The sequence below is a fragment of the Cygnus olor genome, chromosome 25 (assembly GCF_009769625.2).
Source record: "Cygnus olor isolate bCygOlo1 chromosome 25, bCygOlo1.pri.v2, whole genome shotgun sequence".
NCBI classification, from domain to species: domain Eukaryota; kingdom Metazoa; phylum Chordata; class Aves; order Anseriformes; family Anatidae; genus Cygnus; species Cygnus olor.
This window is the reverse complement of record NC_049193.1, coordinates 6,135,235-6,149,945: the sequence shown is the minus strand read 5'-3', so window position 1 is coordinate 6,149,945 and position 14,711 is coordinate 6,135,235. Positions and strand designations below refer to the sequence as shown.

The following is a 14,711-nucleotide window of genomic DNA, read 5'->3' as shown; positions in this document are numbered from 1 at the left end:
GAGATTCAAAGCAGAAGGAGATGTGAGGAAGTGACAGAAAGGATTTTTTCATAGGACAGTGGTGTGGTTGTGCTTGGAAAACCACATTTGGAGTGAATTAGCCTGTTTGTGAAAAAATACAAAGGAAAAGGGGTTGGAGGCAAGCAGTGGAAGAGAATCAGGTTAAGGAGCAATACATCTGAATGTGGAGAGATTGGAAAGGACTCATTTAGGAAGGAGGCCAGTAAGAGAAAAAAACATCACGGATGTATATGAAGCGATGGTCTGGGTGTTCCTGTTAAGCTTTTGCCTTACTACATGGATAAAAAGGGGATATGGGTCCCATGGACCCATATCCATATGGGTCCCATGGATACGGGACCAGACCTGGGATGAGCCTCTGAATGGGCTGCCCTCCCTGGCCGGGTCTTCCTGCAGGGCCACAGGAGGTTTCGATCTTACTGTTTGATTTGCAAAATTATTCCCAAGGAAGCAGGGACCTGGAGGGCCTCCAGGATCACTGCATGCCTAAATGCACTTTTTTTTTCCCCGGTGACAGCTCAAATCCAGCACTTTGGGAGCCATGGGCTGTATCACATCCCTGAGCACTGCCCAGGGGGACCTGCCAGCTGCTGGAAGGGTTAAGCTCTTGTTATTCAAGTCATTTTTTGGGTGCAAATGGGTAGGAACAGCTGCATGGCACAGAGCACACCCCTCCTGGGAAGGGAGAAAGGGAGACAATAAATAGAGAAATTCCAGCATCATTAACTGGGAGATAGTGACAAGAACTGCAAGCTGTGTGTACAGTGAGCTTTTTAAGCATTTTACAAGTGCTAAAGCTGTCTGGGATTGAAATTCTATTAAGCTGATGCTATTTGATGTCTCATTAAAGAACGTAGGTTTCTGGTTATTATTTCATTTGCAGCAAATGCAAACACACCCTGTCTAGACTCCATGAGCTTCAACTACAGGTTGGCAGCAGGGGCTTTTGACATCCTTCCTTGCCGCTCACAGCCCGGAGCTCAGTGGCATCAGGTGGGTGCTGAGCCGAGTCGATGCGGAGCACCCTCAAAGCCGAATTTCTCACCGAGCCCAGCTGCCAACTGGGCTGGAAGCAGCTCTGCCACATTTCCACATCTTTTCTGTTGCACAGAATTAAACGTGTAGAAAAAATAGAGATACTGGTAAAGAAAAAAAGAAAAAAAAAAAGACCTCTCCAGCTGCAGACAGATGTTTGCAGTCATCAGAAGGCCCAGAGCAAAGAGCAGCACGTGAAGGGCAGCACTGGGGAGAGGTTGCACCCAAATGGGAAAGATGGCCACTGTCACAGGCGATCACACAAGAGCCACTCTGTCACAGAGAGCAGCTTTATCTTTTAAGCTTTATTTTTTGCATTTTAGACAAGCAGATCCATCATGCATTTAAGGAGACAGGTCAATTTGTTCGTTTTTCTTTTGGTGGCTGCCAGTTCATTACTGCTTATTGTAATCCCTAATAGCAGGAATCAAGAGAATTTAAAAAGCATTTAATTAATTAATTAAGTATTAACAACAGTGAATGGTGTGAGGATGCGAGTTTGTCGACCTCAATTAGATGCCGAAGCTGAATTTCTTTCAGCATTAGACTGTGCGGTGCCAGGGCGGGCAATGTGCAGGCAGCCCTTGAATAACTGGAGCACAATTACAGAACAGCGCTACTCTCCAGCATGAACTGAGGGCAGAAACTGTCCCTGCTGCTTTTGCCCCTACTTTTTTTTTTCTGTCATTTCCCTCCAGCTTCCAAGGAAAGTCATGCATCTTTGGTGGTAGGGAGCAGCTCAGCATGCTCAGGCAGCCTCTGCCAGTCCAGCGCCAGGTCCTGCTGGGCACTGCACATGGGGCAAAAATCAGCATTGTCTGGAAGAGGGGAAAGCAATTCCTTCAGGAGGAGGAGATGTCCTCATGGTCACACGCTGTGCAGGGGGCAGAAATCAAATCCAGTTAGCGTCTCTCCTGCTTAAGTTGTTTCTGTGCGACTGCAGTCTGTGGGATTGTGCTGTCGCGCACTCCTGCTCACTGGCTCACGAGGCAGGCTGGGCTCCCCGGTGCAATGTGACAGCCTCTTTAGCTTCATGGGCAGGAGATTCAGATGTCAAATGGCCAAAATGCATTGCTCAGGCAGTTCTCCAGGGCCAAGTGCATTGAATACAAAGGCTTTGCATGAGGTTGCAGCCCCAAGAAAACACCCATTGCATCAATGAGCAGGTTAAGGTGGCTCGCAAGGAGGGATGCTCTTGCAGGCGGGTTCACCATTGCATTGACTCAAGGGCTTGCATTAACCCCAGGGCTTGCAGGGCTCATGGGAGCATACATGGAACCAGCCTGGAGAGGGAGAAGCCACAGTGTGGGGAGAAACTCAGGATTTTACTCCATTGCCCTCTGGTGCAGGGAACCCACTGTGGGCTGTGGAATATTTGACCCCTTGGTTCAAGCCTTTCACTGCAAGGTGCGCTATTGCAAAGACAAAGCACGGCTCTGGGGCTGTGCATTCTCCTCTCTGAAGGATACTGGGAGCATCTTAGAGGGGGCATCCTGCCAGGCACAGCCCCTTCACAGCTGCTCCCCCATTCAGTGCAGAGCCCAGGCCCTAATGATGTGCCTTCTGCCTCTGGGGAGGTTCCGCATCAGTGTCTGGCTGCTGCTAAGTTGAGAGTTTGCTTCTGATTATAAATTACAGGGCAGAAGAGAAGCAGTGAGTCTCTGAAGCTGCAATTGGAATGGAAGCTCCAGGTAGTAGCCCTTGATGAGCCCCTCGGAGAGAGAAGAGTTCATTGACTTGCTCGAGGGAGGGAGTGTCTAACTTGCATTGCAGAGCAAAAAATCTCGGTGGGCATTAAATGTATGACGGCACACGGTGGGGGAGATGTGCTGCACTGATTCCAGCATATTTGGGAGCTGGAGAGGAGAGAATTGCATGGGTGTGCGAGTGTGTGCAGGGGGCTGGGGGGGGGAGGCGGGGGGGGAGGCAAGGCGACAAATCCCCGTGGAAAGTTATGCCTTAGGTAAAAGCAAACCAACTTCGCTTTGCTGTTTGGGGTCTGTCCTAGAGCTGGTTATGAGTGGTCAGTGCTTGTGGTCCCAGCTATGAAACAAGACCTAACGCTGTTAATGCTGCTGCGTTGGAGAGGTTTTAATTAAGCATTTGGCCCATTCTCCCCCTGCAGAGGCAGTGCTGGTTCACAAGCACCACAGCTCAAATCTGGTGCTGGCTGAGCAAAAAGTGTGTGAGCTAAGTATCTGATGGTGACTCCATCATTTTCTGATCCCATCACCTACATTCAGAATAAAATTTAAAGGGCTTAAAAGATTTGTGTGTAGTGGTACTTGGAAGAGAGCTGATTCCATCTGAGACTGTGATTATTTATTCTCCTTTTTCATTCAATGTGCAACATATGGGCCCCTTTCTCCACTGCAGATGACTAAATGATGGCATCTGCTACTCCATTATATTGCAAGTGTAATGCAAATGAGAAAAGATTCCCTTCAAACAGCACTTTGCTATTGTCGCAGAGACACGCCTGATATTTTCATTCGAAGGTGTTGCTTTGCTGACTTTCAAAAGCATCCAATTCAGAGGCAGCCCTGTTTCTTGGAGGATGCTGAGATGGCTGGGAGCTGCTTCTTTTTCTCAGATCCTCAGCTGGTCCCCACAGATGGGAACTTGCCTTCGTCGGCTGCATCTTGGCACCTGATGTGCAAATTGTCTTCGTCTTAGATGGGACTCGCTGGGTGCAGAGATCGCTTCGTGTTGCACCGAGCAGCTCTCACTGCTGTTGCTCTTTAAAGCAGCCTGAGTGGTAATGTGTATTTAGGTGGATCTGGAGAACTCCAAGGCCCATTGGTGATGCTGCAATTTTATTTTTTTTCATCAGCACTAGAGAAGCAGCATTAATGCTTGCAGGGATTTGACAATTCCCTGCTTGAAATTCACCATCACGCTGAGACCCCTTCACCCTTGTGCAGGCAGGGGCTGAGCTTTTCCAGGGTTTACCCCAGTCTCATGCAAGGACAGACCTTGAACTACTATCTCATCATGCCTAGGACCCGTGGCTCCACTAGAGGATGGATGTGCTGCAGGGCTGCCTTGACCACAGTTCCAGCCGGTCCTGTAAAACCTGCATCAGCCTGTTAGAGACAGACAGGATGGGAAGCAGTAGCCAGCAGAGAGCTGAGATGAGCAAAGCACCTCTGGGTTCCTGAATGGGAACTGTTCATGGCAAATTCGTTCATAGAGAAGGAATTACTTTGGCTTGACTGAGTTGAGAGCTTGTCCAGGGCCACAGGGCAGGATTTCCCTCTCCAAAGCCTGGCCTTTTCCCCAATTTCCAGGTTTCATGCCCCAAGCTGTACTCACCACTAGACGAGTTCTTCACAACATTTCATCTTTCTCTTCCTGGCTGCAATTTAGAGTCCATTATAGGTTTTTAGCTACTCAGTGGTTTGTACGTTGAAGCCACAGGGAGTTTTACCAATGCCCCAGCATTGCAAGCTGGTGCACAGAGTTAACATCTTTTCAGAAGGCGCTTTGGAGAGCTGGAGCTCTGCTCTCGCAGGAGGTCTCAAGGGGGAAACCTGGAGAACAGCATGAGTGCCAAATGGTTCATGTCATGGTAATTTTGTTGTAGTCACCCCGGGTCCATGCCTGAAGGATTCTGAGGGTCATTCTTCATCCAACCACATCTAAAATGTGCCTCCACTTTGTGGGTTATCTCTTTTCTCCTCTTTCCCCCAGATCTCCAGAAGAGACCCAGACAGATCCCAAGAAGCACCATAGAGCCTAGCCTCTAGGTCCTGGGCTCATAGTCCATCACCATATGTTTACATATTTTTTTTTAGAGTGTGATTAATGTTACTACATTTTTAAACATATGTTTCTGTTGAGCCAACGTGCTTTGCCAGCACAAAGCGTTCTGTGTTTGGAGCAAAGTACAGCAAATTGGATGCTGCTTTAAAACACAAAGAAGGAGGGGTTAGGGGAATGCTATTTTCTGCTCTCTAGAAAAAAAAAAAAAAAGTATTGCAGAGCATTTAGCAAAGATAAAGAGAAATGGAAAAGGCTGCCAAGCTGCAGACAGAAGGCAAACAAGGTAAATTCATCCATAGAGGCTACAGAGTGACTGTTTTTACTCCAGCATGTTCTGGGCTCACAATTCAGGTTTCTGTGGTGGATTGTGGAGTTCTGCTTTTCTTGTCTTTGCATTTGTGTTAAATAAAGTGGTTACAGCAGAAGGGTTCGCTTTGCATTGACACTGAGCAGACCGGGTTACAAGCCAGGACTTCATGCTAGATGGTGTGCAAACAGGGGAGAGGAAGACAGGTCCTCATTATCATGGGGTACCAGGAGAACAGATTACTTGGATCAGCTGTATCTAGCTCCACAGGTACTTGGAAAAGGGCACGAATGACTTGTCCCCCTTCTCAAGGCTGCAGCGATGTAGAGCTCTGCAGCCCAGCATGGCTCTGAGCAGAGCCTTCTCTCAATGGGGAGCGTGGAGGTTTGGCGGCGCCTTATGGCATCGGTGCCTAGGAGTTGCCTTTTTCTTGGCATTTCTCACCTTCTGCAGCACTAGCTAGTTACTAAACTGGTTTTGATCCTTTCTGTGTGCCTCGCAAGCGCCTGGTCCACTGTGTCTGAGGGTTGTCATCTGGTGCATTTCATATCAATGAGAAATGTGTCTGAAGAAGGGAACAGTAGAAACACAGGTTTGTTCATGCCAGAGCATTGCTTCTGTCAGGCTCTTGCTGTTACCTTTATCTGTTCCTTAACATCACCAGCACAGTCGGTGTTGTCCCCACAAGATTGGAATAAGCCTGAACCAGGAGCTGTCACACACCAGTGCCAATGACCCCACATTTGCTGTTACCAAAATCGGAGCCAATATGCTGGGCAGAACCTCCCCATCAGTCCCTGCATAGGCAGGATTTCTCCTGGTGCAAGAGAAACGGCAAAGTGCTCCTTAAAACTGCTCTTGCAGAATCCTTGGTGCTGCACATCCCCTGTGCACCATCCTGCTGTGCCTCTGCTACAGGAGATGCTGGGCTGGAGGCAAGCTCTGCAGCAGAAGGGCATGCTTAAGGCAAAAAAGAGTCCCTGAGAGAAAGGATGGGTTTGGGAAGCTGCTTCAGGCAATTGCTTAATGCCATTTCCAAGATTGGGATGCAAGATCAACCATGAGGCATTATTCTCTCCCTGGCCATTTTTGGAGGTCGGCATTGGAATTGACTTGTTTGAGTGTTGGGGCTTGGACTGGAGGGCTGGAGGCTGTATGCATGCCTGGGAGAGCTGAGCTGCCTTCCTAAACACCACAGTCCCCTTATTTCCTATCGGTGGGGCAAAGAAATGCCACGCACCAAAACCTGTCACTCACTTGGGAAATGTCATGCTGTGGCCTTTCCCTGTAGCAGCACCCCTTGGTCCTCTCCTTAAAAACATCATTAAAATTGTGCTCTGGGGGTTCCTCTCCGGCAAGAGGAGGAGATGCTGCACCTGGTACTTGCTGCCGGTCCTCGTGCCCCCTGACACCCCGCTCCTCCCTCTCTTGCAGCTGACGTACCTGCCTCCGCCGTGGGGTGAATGTCGCTCGTCAGAGATGGGCTTAGACTTCTTTCCTGTTTACAGCATCACGGCTTGCAGGATCGACTGCGAGACCCGGTATATTGTGGAAAACTGCAACTGCAAAATGGTTCATATGCCAGGTCAGTGCACTGGGAGAGCAGGGACCATTCCCACCACACAGCCTGGGCTGCTAGGGGTTAATGGGCTGGAGAAGGTGACAAGGGACCTGGGACTAAAGGAGCCGGGAATACCTTGCCCTAAAGGGAGAAGGATGTTAATACTGTTTCTAAAATACTCTGAAATAGGGGCAGAAAGTTGCAGAGGGGCATGGGCCCGATTTCCCCTTATTTAGCCCTGGGTTAGCACCCTTGGGTGAAGTTTCCAGTGCCCCCTTCCTTGATTTTCAAGAAGAGGCCTCCACAGCAGGCAGAGGTGGGGCAGGTGCTGCAATCCCTCCATTGCCCATGCCAGCCTTGGCTCCCTTTGCAAATGGTAGGCAGTGGGTGATGTTTCCTTGCTGTCCCCACGCAGTCCCCAGCTCCCTTGCAGCAACGGTAGCTGATGCCCACTGACGATGCACATCCTTTCCCTGCAGGGGATGCTCCCTTCTGTACCCCGGAGCAGTACAAGGAATGCGCAGAGCCTGCACTCGGTGAGTACCAGCGGGTATCCCTGGGTGCCACAGCTGTGCCAAGCTCGAGGGACTTCATCAGCCTGCCTCCTCCTGGGGTGGGGTGGTTTAGAGCAGCTGCGGCCCAGTGATGGGTTCCGATGAGAACCAAAGTGCTGGGGAGGGCTGGGTGCTCCTTGGGATAAAGTTTCCTCTAGTCCTGTGGTGGGTGCGGGGCTCCATCAGGGCAGCAGCCTCCAGGATAACGGGCACCCCGAGAGGTGTAGGAGGGGAGCACCTCTGGGTCCAGGTCCAGGGCCGGGTCTGGATTTGGGACGGAGGAAGGGACCCATTCTAGATTGGGATTTAGGAGACTCCCAGGGCTGAGTGCTGTTTGCAGGATCAGATGCATGGGAGAAAGGGTTGGCATCTTACCAGCAAAGGCAGAGCTACAACCACTGCTTGTCCCCAAGCAGATGCTGGTAACCGAGTGTGGCCTCACACAAAGGGCCTCTCTTCGAGCTGCCACAACTGGCCAGGCAATAAAGTGGGAGATAAGTGGCCGGGACTGGGATTTCTTGCAGCTTTTCTCTTTCGAGATCTGACTCTTGGCCCCTCTCTGGGCTGCATGGCCTCTGGTCCACATCTGCTGTGTGTCCCTGACTTGGTGAGATCTAACTCTGTGACCTTCTCCAGGTTTGCTTGCTGAAAAGGACAGCAATTACTGCATCTGCAGGACACCCTGTAACCTGACCAGGTACAACAAAGAGCTCTCCATGGTCAAGATCCCCAGCAAGACTTCAGCCAAGTACCTGGAGAAGAAGTTTAACAAGTCAGAAAAATATATCTCGTGAGTGTTGCAGAAAACAGATCTTTTAGTTGCTTTAGTAAACAGGGGAGAAAGTGTCTGTCAAGCCCTGATGGCCATTTAAACCAGCCCCTGCCCAGACTAGACCTTGCCAATACCTCCATCACCAAACAGGCAGATGTCCTCCAGGGAGGGTTCGGGTGAAGCCCTTGAAGAGATGAGATGTAAGTTGCTTTCAACTCAGTAGAGGTATTTCAGGACAACCGTGTATTTCTCCCCTGGCCTTGTCTCCATGAGCATACCCCATACCCCCCCCAAAAAAAGAAAAAAAAAGTCCTTTTATTTTGTCAGGGAAGCCCAGTCTTGCTGACTCTTTCTGAGATATGGCTGCTCTCTGCCTAAGTCCAGGCGGTAGACCTCAGGCAGCCACCGACTTCAAGTTCTTACCAGCCCTGGGCACGTTATTACTTTATGGAGGCAACAAGAGTTATTCCATATTAATCATCATTATGACTCTTCTGTTACCATTAAAGTGAGATCCAGCTATCAGATCCTGAGCAGAGATCTTGGGAGAGAAGTCCTCCAGCTTGGTCTATGGCTCCCAGGGGAGCCATAGGATGCCCTGTGGCTTGGTCTCCAAGAGGTCCAAGGGCCAAGTGTCTATGGGTTTCTGAGAACCCCAGAAGGAGAGTCATGAGAACAGAGAGAATAAAGCCCCAAAGTCCCTTTTTTTTTTTTTCTTACCCCAAAGTGCACAAGGCTCCTGGTGGCTGATGGGCTGGTGCTGTTGTCCTCTTTCTACAGAGAGAATATTCTTGTGTTGGACATATTTTTTGAAGCACTCAACTATGAGACAATTGAGCAGAAGAAAGCCTATGAAGTGGCAGCCTTACTTGGTAAGGAGGTGTCAGGGGGTGCATTTTGGAGTCTGTGTGAGCCATGTGTGTTTATGGAATGGACAGATGCCACAAGTGGGTGCACAGATTACTGGCATTGCCATGAAATCACAGCAAGGTCCAGCCACCTTACTGCCCATCATGCTTTCAATCCCCTCTCTTATTTTCCTTCTGACACCAAGCTGGGGAATGTCCCAGGGACCACTGCCAGTTTTTTTGTCAACCAAGAAAGGTTAACGTGAGCTGCTCCATCTTTGCTTGCTACCAGAGCACTAACGTTTCAGTTGAGCAGGAGATGGATGCTCTTTGTGGTGCCCCCTATGCTGGAAGGGCAGTGTATGGAGGAGAACACCTCTTAAAACCTTCTGCCCATCACCTCTTACATACTCCAAATCCATCGTCCGTTCCAGCAGGGACAGCCAGGACCCTGAGTGCTTTGCTTTTGGGTGCTCCCCTATGGAGCAATGGAGAAGGTAGAGGGGCTGTTGGGTTGCTTAGCCTCGAATTGGGTCAAGCTTTGTGGATGATGGCTAAAGGTTTAGGTGTCTGGGACCCACTGGGTCTGGGGGATGAAGTTGCTTTGTTAAGGAAAAGGAAAAGGCTGGTGTTGAAGCCACTTTGACACCATCCTCCTCATTTGCAACCCCTTGCACAACCCTCATCCCCAGGGCTCTGGGCACTTACCTCCCAGCACCCAACCCCTTTTGAACCAGCACTTTGCCCAAAAGCACTCTTTTTTTCCCTCTCTTTCTTCTGTCTCTGTGTCATGGACACCTACAGCAAAAGTCCTGGTGACCCCTCCACACAAGGGTGCCTTTTAACAGTTGAAATATGGGCGTTTTGCAGCAAAGTCCGGGCAGTTTGTCTTCCCTGATGTACACAGTTTAGTAGAGTGCAACGTCGCACATCGGGAGCTATTTCCCCGGCAGATCCTGGAAGTGTCCTCTCCCCACCGTGCCTCCCCTGCAGCCCTTCTCCAGCCCTGTAGCACCACAGGACCCTAGCAGAAACAATCTCGAGATGCCACAGAATAAAAGCTAGCCTGTCCCTGCTCACAAATCTCTGTGGCAGATTTCTCTGAGTTTTTGGGGCTCCATGGGACATTACCTAGTTCTTTTCTGGCATCCTTCTTCTTCCACTGCCCGGTTTGGGAAGGCCTTTGGGATATCTGGGATGAAACCTGCTGTTTGACTGTGACAGATGGCTTCCTCTGATGCCAGTGCATGTGATGCAGCAGTATTGCGTCCTCATTAGGCTTGCAGCTGAAGGAGAAATGCCCATTGATCTGCCCTGCCCGGCTGCACCACGGTGGCATGGATGCTCTAAGAGCATTTGTGAGCCATTAGCCTTCAGCACAGGCAGGACTTTGCTCACGATGGGTTGAACCAAGACCTGGCACACAACTGGTCCCCTCCATCCCTGATTTCAGTGCTGGGATTTTGGGCTCCAGGGCTGAGCGGGTCACCCCTCTCTGCTCCCACCCCGAGGATAAAACCATCGGTGTGTTGTTCTCTTTCCTAGGTGACATTGGAGGCCAGATGGGGCTATTTATCGGTGCTAGTATCCTCACTATACTAGAGCTCTTCGATTATATATATGAGGTAAGACACCTTTGCTTCCTTTGTCTGGCATGGTGTGGACTTGCAAGCGTTTATGCCAGGCTGGGGCAATCGCAGACCACAACACTCCATGCCCAATGTGCTCAATTAATACTATAATTAATTATGAATTAGTTATACTATACAATTAATGCTCTATGATAGTGCTGTAGCACCAGTCTCAGCTATGTAGCATGGTGTGGGTTTCCTGCATCAGTGCCAAATAAGTGGGGGGCTCCTCATGCAAGGGGCTGGCATGCAGCCACTCTGTTACCATCTTTTCATGCAAATGCCTTTAATTAATGACTGCTCTACCCGCCCATCAGGCTGGAGAAGCAGTGAGGCTGGACTTTGCACTGCTGCCCACGGTGGAAAACCCCAGTCTCTGTTCTCCACTGGCTGCAGCTCTGCCAGCAGCCCTGGAGCAAGGAGCTTTCTAGGAACAGCTGAGACGAGCTCGACCATGATTCTGGGGCTCCTTGGTGGCCAAGAGCAGCTGCTCCAGGGAAAAGTGCAAGCCCTTTAATGGCAATTATTGCAATAAGCAGTCTGGGGGGATGCTGCTTTCCAGCAGCCCTCCTTCCTCCTGCCCTCCATCAGCAATTATGACCTTTGCGTATCTGTAATCTCTTTTTCCCTAAGCAGTTTCCCCTGTGAAAGCTAATGTCTCAGCCCAGCATCTCCCAGGTGATTTTGGCTTTTATGTGCTGTGATGCCAAAATTTGCCTTGGCAGTCCTAAACAGGCTCTCTTGCTGTTAAAACCCCACTGTGAGCCTCATCCCTGGAGCATCCCACTGCCAACATGAGCGCACAGGCAAATTCAAGATGCTTTCCACATCCTCCTGGTCCAAAAGCCACCTCTGCCATTTGGACTTTTTCCCCCCATTTTTCTCTTCAAATGGGTCACAGTCCAAACAAACCCTCCATGGAGCATCCTCTCCGCCAGCCATGGATTTCGTTTCCCAGTCTTCTCTGTATTGCAGAAAGCTTCATGTGAGGTTTCAGGCTCATGATTTTTGGTGCTGAAATGGGAAACTGAGGCAGGGAGTAAGGCTGCAGCTGGATGTGAGCCACCAAGGAACAGCATCTCAACTGCCAAGACTGCATTTAGCTCCCTGTTTGCAATGAGATGACCCCAGGGACCTGAACACATAAGCATGTTCCCTGTTTTATAGCAGAAAAGAATGAGTTTATGGGACAGTTTCAAGGAGGATGTGAACGCCTATGTGGAGAGGCACTTCCCAGCCCAAGGTGGGACAGTGCCTCCTGCTAATTCAGCTCAGCTAGGGATTTTAATGCAGTGGTTTTAGGCTCCCTGCACCCAAATATGTGATGTCTTGGACCTCCATCATCCAGCCCTGGCTGAGCCCCTTATCATGATGGCACCAGGGATTTTAAATCCCAGGGGATATCATAGTTAGAGGTTGTCTGTGGCAGTTGCATTAGTGTTTGCCCAGCCAGGTGGTGCACAGGGATGTCAGGCATCCATGCTCTGTCTTCTGAGCTCACTGGAGCATCCTGAAAAACCTCTTAAATGTTATTAAAGTAAGGATGCTGGCTTTGCAGTCACTCCCCATCACAGTCCCTTCTGGGCTGCTGTTAACACTTGGTGGCATTATCCTGCAATAAAATATATTGAAAATTACAACCATAAAGCTAATAATGGCTTCAGAGTGCAAATAATTCCAGTGCCTCAGTTTATATCTCAGTCTGAATGCACACAATATTTCATTAAAAACGCCTCCTCCCAGCTATCTTGGGGTGCTGTCATAAGAAGGTAATAAGAACCCTTGCAAAGTTTGGACTTTTTTCTTCTTTTTTTTTCTCCTTTATTTGACATCTACTTATAGAACTTGGGAAATAGTCTCCTTTTGTTTTTTTTTTTTTCTTATTCTTCTTTTTGGGCAAACATGGCTTAAGAGAGCACCTCATCTCCCGATGCATGCCTGGGGATACACCAGCACGTTTACCTCCACGGTCGCTTGTGGCAGATCCTTGGCCCACACTGGGCAGGGAGAGCAGGAATAAAATACCTCAAATCACTCCTAATCTAAATCTTGATCTGCTCAGGGTTTCATCAAGGCAGGGTTCCATGCACCTTAAACTCTGCATTTTCAACCAAAGCATTTGTAAACTAAATGAGATTGCCAGAAAATGGATGCACCTATTCTTGCCTGGTGGCTTAGCCAAAATAGAAGGAAATGTTGAACCTAGATAGGATTTTTTTTATCATTCACTCCACACAGTCCTGGACCAGGGCAGAGTGTGCAGCTGGTCCCATATCCCCAATGAGCATCTCCTCCTGCCTGCCAGCATCAACCATGCTTCCTTCAGAACTGACCCAGTTGTTCACGTTTTTAGCTCACTTCTTTTGTGTCTTTTTTTCCTCCCAGTGGAAGATTTTCAGAAAAACACTCACTTCTCATCCTTTTTGGGGATTTCCCTTGAAAATCCAATCTGCTTTTCAGCAGCAGCAGCTGCCAAGGAGATGTGGCTGCGAAGGGAAACTGCACTCACATAGCTGACATTTTCAATAAACCCCCGAATACATCTTTTTAAATTGAGGTTTTGGATTTTTTTGTCATGTGAAAAATTCAGTTTTGACACATGGGGTGGTTTTCTTTGAAAGACTGTCTCCTTCCCCGTGAGTTTGGGACCTCCGAATGCAGTGCACCTCCAGCTCTGGAGGTGACTGTACATAGCTTGATCCATGCCTCTTCCTGCCCAGCTTAACCAAACATCCCTCTTTTGCAGCTGATCAAGGAGAAATTATTAGACCTACTCGGAAAGGAGGAAGAGGAAGGGAGCCATGATGAAAATGTGGTAAGGAGCCCCACTGGGAGAGAGGAGCACACTTCCCCGAGCTCAGCCCCATCAGAGTCATTTCCCAAGGACTGATGCTGTCGCGCTTCCAAAGGAAGGAACTGTTGATGCCGTTGGGAGAGGCAGGGGGTGGTGAGCAGCCCCAGAGTGACCCTGTCCCATCTCTCCATCCACAGAGCACTTGTGACCCCATGCCAAATCATTCGGAAACCATCAGCCACACTGTGAATGTGCCGCTGCAGGCCACCCTGGGAACACTGGAGGAGATCGCCTGCTGACACCGTCCGACCGCTCCACAGTGCCAACACCTGAGGAAGGGAAACTGCACGGGAAAGCAGGGACCGAGCTCAGGTTTGCAACGGGGGCAAAAAAAAATGATTAAAAAAAAATAAGGAAGAAAATCGCTATGCATTAAAAATATATATATATATTATATATATACTCTGCCAAAACCAAGCGAGAGGCGCCTTGGACTTGACTTGTGTTGTCCTTTCCTGTGGGGGGGTTGTCTTCAAGATGTGAAGGCAGCAGCTCATTTTTGAACCGTACAAAACACAGAGACCACCACCACAAAAACAAACGAAGCCCCGCCATTTCACATACTGCCAAATGTATAAAGCACTTGCATGCCAGTTCTTTTTATGGCAATATATTCCTAGCTGTCTTTATAAGCTCTGTTCCTCTTTACAGTCTCTGATTTTCACAACAAGAAGGAACTCGCGGGCCCAGCCATCCCCTGAAATCACCATTACTAACGTCGTAGGCTGAATTAGAATAAAGAAACAAAAAGTCGCAGCTCTTGGATTCTTCTTACGTTCTTGTCCTTCGTGTCAGTCTGTGATGAATCTTAAGCTAAGCCAGGTCCCCGAGGCCGGGCCACCTCAGCGCTACCAGTCACCCCAAGGTGAGCATCCCTGGAGAGGGGCCAGACCGGGTGGCTCTTGGTGGATCGTCCCCACCCCAGCTGCTGTGTCGTGCTCCTCCGTCTACAGTGCCTGGAAAGTCCGTCTCCAGCGGGTGGGCACAGGGCGGTGGGTTTCTTCATTTTTTTTAATTATTATTTTTAATTTTTTAATTTTTTTTTTTTTCTGTTAATGGATTCTGTGCTTTCTCCTCGTTCTCATGACTGATATTAAAGCTGGTCTTGTGGAAATGGCCGAGCTGTGTCATTTCTGCCTTGCCCCCACTCTGCCCCAGGCTGGAGCCCCCAGCGCAGCCTGAGCGAGGGGCAGGCGCCAGGACGAGCCCACCCCAGTCCCTCACCCCTCGTCCCCCCTTGCCCCTTCCACCACTGTCCTCATACACCTCCAGTGAGTCCTAGCCATGCTCAGCCTCTCATCCTCCTCTACATCCCCATCTGCTCCATGCTGGTGGGGCCAGCTCTGATTTTGTGCATCGTGGT

General features: G+C 49.5%; 1 protein-coding gene across 5 annotated transcripts in view; it reads left to right on the top strand.

Annotated features, from left to right (window-relative positions):
• Positions 1-14,467, top strand: part of ASIC2 (acid sensing ion channel subunit 2) — a 514,654-nt gene extending 500,187 nt beyond the window's left edge. For 3 of the 5 annotated variants that reach the window (XM_040536492.1, XM_040536491.1, XM_040536493.1), the window contains 7 exons: positions 6,563-6,713; positions 7,169-7,225; positions 7,880-8,033; positions 8,796-8,887; positions 10,409-10,488; positions 13,241-13,309; positions 13,486-14,467. In XM_040536492.1, coding sequence (XP_040392426.1) covers positions 6,563-6,713; positions 7,169-7,225; positions 7,880-8,033; positions 8,796-8,887; positions 10,409-10,488; positions 13,241-13,309; positions 13,486-13,587 — 705 coding nt within the window. In that variant the 3' untranslated portion in view covers positions 13,588-14,467. The remainder of the gene's footprint in view (positions 1-6,562; positions 6,714-7,168; positions 7,226-7,879; positions 8,034-8,795; positions 8,888-10,408; positions 10,489-13,240; positions 13,310-13,485) is intronic. The other 2 variants (XR_005814581.1, XR_005814580.1) reach the window with 2 other exon arrangements.
• The last annotated feature ends 244 nt before the right edge of the window (positions 14,468-14,711 follow it).